Here is a 10734-nt window from a genome sequence, read left to right as displayed (position 1 = left end):
AGAAAAAAGGGAGACAGAGATGGAAACAGAGACAGAGATGGAGCAAGGGGGAGGCATGTTTTAATCACAATATTAGAATGATCAAAATTACATGATTCTTAAATTATTATGATCACAAGGATTAACCATAGAGAACTTGCCCTTAAAATTTCCCATGTAGGTCAATCTCAGTATAATAGGCCATGACAGCCTTTACAAAAATCAATATGATGAAGGCAGTTTACACGATTTATACATTACCTAACATAGGTAAAGTTTTTAAAAATATAATTTTGTCTAATTGACTAACAGTGTTTACAGTGTGCTCTTGGTTTTGGGGTAGACTCTCATGGTTCATCTCTTACATACAACACCCAGTGTTCATCCCAACAAGTGCCCTCCTCAATGCCCATCACCCATTTCCCCCTCTCCTCTACCCCCCGCCTCGCCCCCATCAACCCATGGTTTGTTCTCTGTATTTAAGAGTCTCCTATGATTTGCCACCCTCCCTCTCTGTTTGTAATTATCTTTTCCTCTTCCCTTCTCCTATTGTCTTCTGTTAAGTGTCTTAAGTTCCACATATGAGTGAAAACATATGATATCTTTCTTTCCCTAAGTGACTTTTTTCACTTAGCATAACACCTTCCAGTTCCATCCAAGCTGCTGCAAATGGCAAGATTTCATTCTTCCTCATTGGCAAGAAGTATTCCATTGTATATATAAACCACATCTTCTTTATCCATTCATCAGTTGATGAACACTTGGGCTCTTTCTATAATTTGGTTATTGTTAAAAGTGCTGCTATAGGGGCACCTGGGTGGCTCAGTCAGTTAAGCGTCCGACTTTGGCTCAGGTCATGATCTCATGGTTCGGGCCCTGCGTCGGGCTCTGTGATGACAGCCAGCTCAGAGCCAGGAGCCTGTTTCAGATTCTGTGTCTCCCTTTCTTTCTGACTCTCCCCTGCTCACGCTCTCTTTCTCTCTGAAATAAATAAAAAAACATTAAAAAAAAGAAAGTGCTGCTATAAACACTGGAGTACATGTGCCCCTATGAATCAGCACTCTTGTGTCCTTTGGATAAGTTCCTAGTAGACTATTGCTGGGTTGTAGAGTAGTTCTATTTTTAATCTTTTGAGGAATCTCCCCACTATTTTCCAGAGCAGCTATACCAGTTTGCATTTTGACCAACAGTGCAAGAGGGCTCCTGTTCTTCACATCCTTGCCACCACCTGTTGTTTCCTGAGTTGTTAATTTTAGCCACTGAGACCAGTGTGAGGTGGGATCTCAATGTGGTTCTGATTTGTATTTCCCTGATGATGAGTGACCTTGAGCATCTTTTCATGTGTCTGTTGGCCATCTGGATGCCTTGTTTGGAAAAGTGTCTATTCATGTCTTCTGCCCATTTTTTCACTGGGTTGTTTTTTGGGTGTTGAGTTTACTAAGTTATTTTTCTTTTTTTTTAATTTGTTTTTTAACATTTATTTATTTTTGAGTGACATAAAGAGAAAGATCATGAGCAGAGGAGGGGCAGCGAGAGAGGGACACACAGAATCAGAAGCAGGCTTCAGGCTCTGAGCTGTCAGCACAGAGCCCACCGTGGGGCTGGAACCCATGAACTGTCAGATCATGACGTGAGCCAAAGTCAGACGCTCAACTGACTGAGCCACCCAGGTGCCCCTAGTAAGTTCTTTATAGATTTGGGATACTAACCCTTTATCTGATAAGTCATTTGCAAATATCTTTTCCCATTCTGTAGGTTGCTTTTTAGTTTTGTTGATTGTTTCCTTTGCAGTGCAGAAGCTTTCTATCTTGATGAGGTCCCAATAGTTCATTTTTGCTTTTAATTCCCTTACCTTTCGAAATGTGTTGAGCAAGAAATTTCTGTGGCTGAGGTCAAAGAGGTTGTTGCCTGTTTTCTCTTCTAAAGTTATTTTGGTTTCCTGCCTCACATTTAGGTCTTTCATCCATTCTGAGTTTGTTTTTGTGTATGGTGTAAGAAAGTGGTCTCGTTTCATTCTTTTGCATGTTGCTATCCAGTTTTCCCAACACCATTTGCTAAAGAGACTGTCTTTTTTCCGTTGGATATTCTTTCCTGCTTTGTCAAAGATTAATTGGACATACATTTGTGGGTCCAATTCTGGGTTTTCTATTCTATTCCATTGGTCTATGTGTCTGTTTTTGTGCCAATACCGTGCTGTCTTGATGATGACAGCTTTGTAGTAGAGGTTAAAGTCTGGGATTGTGATGCCTTCCGTTTTGGTTTTCTTCTTCAATATTACTTTGGCTATTTGGGGTCTTTTGTGGTTCTATACAAATTTTAGGATTGTTTGTTCTAGCTTTGAGAAGAATCCTGGTGCAATTTTGATTAGTATTGTATTGAATGTGTAGATTGCTTTGGGTAGTATTGGCATTTTAAAAGTATTTATTCTTCCAATTTATAAGCATTGAATGCTTTTCCATTTTTTTGTGCTTTTTTCAATTTCTTTCATAAATATTCTATAGTTTTCAGCATACAGATCTTTTATATCTTTGGTTAGCTAAGATAGGTACATCTAAGTACAAGTCTCTTTGTGTGTTCCTGCAGAGACTGCATATTTAACCAAGCCATCAACAGGCATTTTGAACATGATACATATTTATGATAAGTAAAAATCAACTATGCTGTAACTTTGAATTATTAGGTTGTTATGAAAACTTATGTGGGTATCTTTTTCCATTGGTCTATTTTTAATACTTTATTATTTTTTTAGTTTTAGAATCTCTACATCTATAAAATGTAGAAAAACAGATGATCCTTTAGTAATGTCAATGAGAAGGGAACTTAAGTCATGAACTATCTATATTTGTTTTAAGACTATGTTTAAATTTCAAACTATGTATTGTGCAAGTTACAAAAGAATTATGATGTTATTTTGTACTTTTCAGACAAGACGTCTGAGCCAGTATTCTTCACTTCTTTTTATTTGGAATGTTTGTTAATCTGAGGAATTGGCCATTTCGAAAATTGCCAAGCTGAATTTAGTCGGGATGTGTTCCTTTTACATCTTCTGTGAAGAATATCTGGGGTGAATTGCAGACACAGACTCTCAGCATTTGGACTGTGACTTCCTAGATTTTAGGCAATGTCCATCAAAATAATATACTCTCCACCATTGAAATGAAAAGGCAAAATCAAAGCTCTGTGGTTGAATTCATCCTCTTGGGCTTTTCTAACTTTCCTGAACTCCAAGAACAGCTCTTTGGGGTTTTCCTGATTGTTTATCTTTTGACTCTGACGGGAAATGCCATCATTATACTGATTATCTCCCTGGAACAGAACCTCCATGTTCCCATGTACCTGTTCCTGCAGAACCTGTCTGTGGTGGATGTGAGTTTCAGTGCAGTCATTATGCCTGAAATGCTGGTGGTCCTCTCCACTGAGAAAACGTCAATTTCATTTGTGAGCTGTTTTGCACAGATGTATTTTTTTCTTCTTTTTGGTGGGACTGAATGTTTTCTCCTTGGGGCGATGGCTTATGACCGATTTGCTGCAATCTGCCATCCTTTGAGCTACCCAATGATTATGAACAAAAGGGTTTTCATGAAATTAGTAATGTTCTCATGGGTCTCAGGGATCATGGTGGCTACTGTTCAGACCACATGGGTTTTCAGTTTTCCCTTCTGTGGCTCCAATGAAATCAACCACATCTCTTGTGAAACCCCAGCAGTGCTAGAACTTGCATGTGCAGACACCTTTCTGTTTGAAATCTATGCTTTCACTGGCACCATTTTGATTGTCATGGTTCCTTTTGTGTTGATCCTCCTGTCTTACATTCGGATTCTCTTTGCCATCCTGAAGATGCCATCGGCCACTGGGAGGCAAAAGGCCTTTTCCACCTGTGCCTCCCATCTCACGTCTGTGACCCTCTTCTATGGCACGGCCAATATGACTTATATACAGCCCAAATCTGGCTACTCTCCAGAAACCAAGAAGGTGATGTCATTGTCCTACTCACTTCTTACACCTCTGCTGAACCCACTCATCTATAGCTTGAGAAACAGTGAGATGAAAAGAGCTTTCATGAAATTGTGGCGAAGAAAGGTGGATTCACACACATTCTGACTGTGCTGAGAAGCCGTATGCTATTTGGTCACTGTCTGACTGAACTCTCTTTAAATTTAATAAATGGCCAAACTTTCTATATTCCTTGGTATGAACAGGCCTAATTTGTCATTTTTTCAAGTTCAATAATAAGGATCCCTATTTTTAATCGTGTACTATTGTCATTCATTTTTCATAAAATACATACTACAACAGTTCATGCATTCTTCTAGTATAATCCAGGCCATTACTGAATTGTGTCATTAAAATGAAGTTTCAATAAACACCTTGTTCCCTACATTCTTATGTACTGATGTTTTATTTCTGATACATTCTTCAAAGTGATTCTGATAGGATGAAGAATATGTGTCACATTAACATGATAGTAACATTCTTTATAAACCTGTTAGTCAATTATTGGTCAGACACAAGGACTTTGTATGAAATATAAAAATGTAGAATCCCAGGTCTTACCCAAGACTTAATGAATTCCAATCTGGATATTAAAAGGATTCCCCAAGTCACTGGGATGCACTTTGAATTTGGAGAAACACTGGTGTACAACACAGCTTTATCTCTTTATAATAAAGATGAGTTAGTTGTTCCTTTAGTATCCTCTGCCATCAGGTAATTGGAGCTCACATTGCCCTGTGTTATTCTGATAGACAGCTTCTTGAAACCATGGTGTATTTGTGTCGTCGTTTGATCATCCATGCCTACCTGCTTTTCCCTTGTGTCAGAGCAGGTCCAGGGAAGCCTTTACCACCAGGGCACCCATCCAACTCTCATGGTTCAAACAGGAGGATGATTGCTCTGCGTACCACAGTGTGGTGCTTGTGGTGGTTCTCCGTTGTAGTTGTAGTGCATCAGAATCACCTGGATGGAGATAAAGACACAGATTGTTAGCCCCACAAAGAGTGTCTGTGTCAGTAGATCTGTGGTGACACCTGCTACTTTGCATTTAGAGTACGTTCCTTGGTGGTTCTGAAGGTGTTGCCCCAGAGACTAAACTTTGAGAACCCTAAGTTCTAGAGAACTCTTCTGGCTTTGTCTGGACTGCTCCTGTGGAATCTTCTCTAAATCTTCATGCATCATGTTTTCACTCTCACTGTTTTTGGCAACACCTTTCACATACTGGGATTTTGGATAATATATGTAACCAGTTTTCCTGAATATGAAATTTAGATTTATCTCATTAATATTACTGTTTGGGGAAATTTCTAGGATGCTAATGCCACCATTACTGTGATATTTACAAAGCTGCATTTCAACCAACTTGACAATAAACTACATTTTGTATTCTTAAATAAAAACCTTGTTTTTAATTTTTTTACAAAGGTAATTATTTTTAAAAATTTTAAGAGTTCATAGATATATAAAATAATGCAAATGTCTTTCAAAAACACCTCCACTCTCATTCCTAATTCCATTGCTAGAGGTAATCACTATAAAAAATTTATGTCCAGTCTCTTGATTTTTTCTATGTATATCAAAGTGACGGGTATGTGTACCTACATGTCTTTATCAGAATAGGAGAAGTACAGTTCACAGTTTATTTTCCAAGTTTTCCATTTCATGCAATATCTTAAGGGTATCATTTTATATCTGTATGTTTATTGCCTCATCCTTTTTAATAAGTGCATCACATTCCACATGAATAAACATAATCAACGTGACCAATTTCCTTAAGTGAATATTTTAGTTTCAAGTTTTCATGATTATGAAACTGTCGTAATGAACATCCTTCCATACATCTTGTGCACTGAGTATCTATTGAATTTCAGGAAATAGAACCGCCAGATCAAAGAATGCCATGCTAGATTACTCATGTGGTATTATATTAGATTTTTCTCCAGTAGGGTTATTCCAACCACATCCTCCAACAGAGTATGAGTGTCACTTTGTGAAGTTCTTGCCAGTTCTAGATATTCTGTCCCTCAATTCTTTGTTCATCTGATTTGCATTTCAAATTACTAGTGAGACTAAACATTATTCAAATACAACATCAGATGTCAACCACTCTGATAGTCATACTTTGAGCTTTCATCTTTTACAGCAACACAATGCAAACTTTAATTCAGCTATCTTATTATGGACTTTTTCTCAACATAGACTTTATATAGCTTTAAGATTTATTCACAAATACTTAATTCTTAAAATATTTTGAAATTTTCATGTCCCAATATTTTTTGCTTGTATATAAAACCATTTTTGTAATAATAATCCTGTCCTTTTCTGTTAGATTTGTTACTAACCTGATACTTCAGAAATTTTCGATTTCAATTTTATACCGTTTGCTGGTGTTAGATATAAAGTTACTTTTGTTGTTGATTCCTTATCCAGAACACTTATTAAACCCTATTATCAATGGTAATACATCACTCTAGGATCATTAACATGTTCTAGGCACAAAATCATATCATATGTGAAAGTGAGCAGTTTTATCTTCCCATTTCTAATCCTCATCCTTTTGCTTATTTCCTTTGCCTGACAGGCTACACACTCTAGTGCAATATTGAGTAGAAACTGATAGTAAATTTACCCAAGGGATGCAGAAGTGTTGATGCATAGGGACACATGTATGCCAGTCTTCATTACAGCACTTTCAACAATAGCCAAATCATGGAAACACCCTAAATGTCCATCAACTGACAAATGGATCAAGAAGATGTGGTTTATCTATACAATGGAATACTACATGGCAATGAGAAAGAATGAAATCTGGCCATTTGTAACAACGTGGATGGAACTCGAGGGTGTTATGCTGAGTGAAATAAGTCAGGCAGAGGAGGACAGATATCATATGTTCTCATTCATATGTGGAACAGGAACAGGAGAAACTTAACAGAACACCCATGGAGGAGGGGAAGGGGAGAAATAGTTAAGGAGAGGGAAGGAGGCAGACCATAAGAGACTCTTAAATAATGAGAACAAACTGAGGGTTGATGGGGGTGGGGTAGAAGGGAAAATGGGTGATGGGCATGAAGGAGGGCACTTGTTGGGATGAGCACTGGGTGTTATATGGAAACCAAATTGACAATAAACTATATGTGTGTGTCAGCATCTCAAAGGAAGTGAGGTTTCATTTGTCTCTATTAAACACAATTTTTGTTATAATTTGAGGATATCCATGATGAGACTGAAGGAGCTTTCTCACATTCCTAGTTTACCAAGAGAGTTAATCATGGATGGATGTTGTTTTTCAATATTTTTCCTGTATCAATTATAATGATTAGCAGATTTTTCTCTTTTTATCCATTAATGTGGTGAATTAGGTGACTTGTTTTCTTATATTTAACCAACTTTGCATTTCTGGGATTGAGTAAACTTGGTCACAATGTATTATCTTTTTAATATATATTCACCTGATGTCTCTATTAGGATTTCTGTATCTGTGTTCATGAAGATTAGCCTGCAGTTTTCCAGTCATGCAGTGTCCTTGTTCTGTTTTGATATTACAGTTATGCTGCCCTCAACAGTAGTTGGGAACTTTACCCCCATTAAAATTTTCTGATAGATTTATGTAAGATAGAATTTATTTCTTCCCTAAATATTTGGCAACATTTCTGAACAAATGTGTTAAGCATGGGGTTTACTTTTATATAAAGCTTTAATTATCAATTTCATATCTTGAATAGGTTTTGGAAGTTTTCTGTTCTTGTTGCAATTTTGATAAGTTCTCTATCTCTGAGCATTCATAAGATCTAAATTTCAATTTTACGGCACAATATTTTTCATAATGTCTGCACATTCTGGTGATATCCAGTTTTAAAGTCCCTGATGATGGTTATATTTCTTCTGTATCTTTTATTAATCCAACCACAGGTGTACGATTTATCGGACTTTGAACTGTGTTTGGCTCTTTTGATATTCTCTGTATGTATGCTTACTTTCTATTTCACTAAGAGATGCTTCTTAACAAAGAATCTTCAATATCTATTTCCTGTGTTTTGTTGTTTTATCTAACACTTGGAAATGCACACTTAATTCAACACTTTTCATGCTTACTTTTGTGCAATAGATGCTTTCTGTGCTTCATTATTATTTGGTGCAGAATACTTTCTAATTTTCTTGCCTATCTTCGTGTCTCAAAAGTTATTTAGAAAAGTATTTCTTTACGTTTAAACGGGTGGTTACTTCCCAGTTATATTTAATTATAGATTCTCAGGTAAGAGTATTGTGATCACACAGCATCCTGTATGTATGGTGTAAATCCTTTAACAGCTATGAATAATTTCTTTGTGGCTCAGTGTATTGTCAGATATTTGAACATGTCCTGCATGTGATTGAAGACAATGTGCTTTCTTCCCAGTGCTGGATATCCAGTTCTGTAAATGTGTGCTAGATAAGCCGTATGGTGAATATTTTCTTTGTCTTTATGGACTTTTATTTATTTCTTCTATCGATTATGTAAAGAGGCGTGTTACAGTCTCCTGCTATGAGTGATAGTGCTTTAGGTTTCCATGTGTATCTGTTCATACTTGCTTGTTATGTTTGCAACCATATTATTGTTTACTACAGGTTTAGAATTGTTCTACCTTCTTGGAGAGTTGAATCTTTTCTCATTACGAAGTGACTCTCTTTTGCCTAGTAATGTTTCCTGCTCTGAAGCCTGCTTCTTCTGATAACGATATAGTTACCTAAATTTCCTTTGAGTAGCATTTTGAATATCTTTCTCCCTCTTTTGGTTTTTAACCTTTCTGTGTCTTACTGATGTAGATGTATCTGTGCCGAGGAATGCTGTGGAGAAAAATGAATCAGGATTCAGAGTGGGGCTGGAGTTGATTTTCACATATGTTGACTTAGGAGGATCTCCTGGAGAAGATGACCCTGGAGCAAAGGGACATAAGGGAGTTAGCCTTTTGGAGAGTCACAGTCCATGTGCAGACAAAGCAAAGGCAATAATTATGAGATGAGAACATAGCTGTTGGATTCGAGGAGGAGCAAGGAGGCTAGAATGACTGAGTGAGAGGGGACAAGGGGATACAACGGAACGGACTCAGAGGGTAATGAGGGAATAGATCTTTAACCCATGGGTTTGGCTTCTAACCAGAAGAGTTAGAGGAGCACTCCAACCAGAGTACTGTTGGAGGTTTTGAGCAGAGGCAAGACAGGAAGGAGAAGTTGAGAGGCCATGGCAATTACCCAACTGACAGACAAAAGGAGCTTGGACCAGGGTATTAGCTCAAGGAAAGAGAAAATGCTCAGATTGGATATGCTGTGTTTTGAAGATAGAGCCACAGATAGGTTATGGCATTGACATGGGTTTGGAGGACAAATGACTCCTTGATTTTCAGCCTGTGGAACTAGGAGCTTTGAGTTCCCAGGAATGAGGAATGCTGAGGGTGAAGCAGCTCTTAGGGGGAAGACTGGGAGTAGAGTTTTGGACACATTGATAAATGAAAATGTGGTAAGTCCATTTGACAAAGCTACCTTAGTGGGCTGAATTTCACTTCCAACATCTGTTAGCCAAAGAGATACTTTCAGAGTGTTTTGAAATTTCCAAGGCTTTAGTTCTCTACATTTGGCTGTTGTTCTGCTGTTTTGTTGTAGAGCATGTCATGCATACGAAGGCCAAGTATTTGAATTTATTTATATTTTCGTTCTGATAGGTATATGATGACTCTTTGTAAATATCATATAAGTATTTTGGGAGGAAAACATAAAGTTAGCAGCATAAAGAGTGCTGTTTCTCTCCTATATTTACACTCCCATTATCATCTGTTAAGTCAACCTTTTTATTATAACCTTCCCATTCTCATATCTTTATGGTCTATTTTGTCTGATAATCTTCGAGGATGGTGTGTTAATTTCTCTACATTTTGGCTGTTCTTCTATTTAGTGCTATTAGCTATGAAGTTACAGTTTGACATTAATATTACTTCCTTTTTGCATGCATCTGACGTCTTTCTACACACCTCTTTGATATCTAATATACATATAGGAAGTGCACAAATCCTGACTCTACATCTTGACCTCTCCCAAACTGCATATCACCTATGTTATCACCACTGACATCAAGAAATAGAGCACGTATGACAAAAGTGCCCTAGAGAACATGGGGTAAGAATCAGGGAGAATACATGTGAGGCAGAATTTTCCCAAGCCTGGTGTACGTGTATGCTTCCTGCCTGGGGTGTCATTCCAGTACGGTGGAGTACATGGGAGGGATTCCCGGATGGAAGGTGGGAAAGAAAATCCCTTCTCCTCAGGATAAGGGCTACATTTCCCACTGGACACAGAGTAGACAGAATGAATCCCTATGTGTTGGTAGCCTTATTGCTGCCAGGGGAGGTGAGCTTCCTTGAGAATGGAAGCTGCTCCAGGAATGTGCGCTGAGGAGCTGAGGAGCAGACTTGGTAGCCTGCATTCAGCCACATCATCCAGTTCAGGACAGACCCATGCCTGCAGAGTGAGTCATGTCTTCACTCTATGGGGACTCAGCCACATGGTCTCCTTGATTGTTCAAGGTAGTGTAGATGGACCTCTGAATCCCTTGATTTCCACATACACTCAATGAGATTAAGCACATTATGTTTATTTTACAGAGAAAGTTAGAGTATTGGTGAAGTTAAATGACTTGTTCCAATCATACAAGCTAGTTCAAGCTTCTTGCCTCTGAATTTAAAAGCTCTTTTGAGGAAACCAATTGTAATGACACTTTTATCAAACATC

The 10734-nt window shown here is 37.8% G+C and overlaps 1 protein-coding gene across 1 annotated transcript; it reads left to right on the top strand.

Annotated features, from left to right (window-relative positions):
* The first annotated feature begins 3120 nt into the window (after positions 1–3120).
* LOC120240052 (olfactory receptor 10A3) lies at positions 3121–4080 on the top strand. Its single transcript, XM_039244644.1, has one exon. It carries the CDS (start codon positions 3136–3138, stop codon positions 4078–4080), a length of 945 nt encoding a protein of 314 aa, XP_039100575.1. The 5' UTR covers positions 3121–3135.
* The last annotated feature ends 6654 nt before the right edge of the window (positions 4081–10734 follow it).

The sequence above is a fragment of the Hyaena hyaena genome, unplaced genomic scaffold, assembly GCF_003009895.1.
Source record: "Hyaena hyaena isolate Hyena2069 unplaced genomic scaffold, ASM300989v1 scaffold_245, whole genome shotgun sequence".
Taxonomy (NCBI): Eukaryota; Metazoa; Chordata; class Mammalia; order Carnivora; family Hyaenidae; genus Hyaena; species Hyaena hyaena.
Note: the sequence above shows the minus strand (reverse complement) of the source record. Positions and strands in the feature narration are given on the sequence as shown.

Bases quoted from the DNA above. Each gene is read 5' to 3' on its own strand.
- LOC120240052 (XM_039244644.1), top strand. From the start codon at position 3,136: ATGAAAAGGCAAAATCAAAGCTCTGTGGTTGAATTCATCCTCTTGGGC.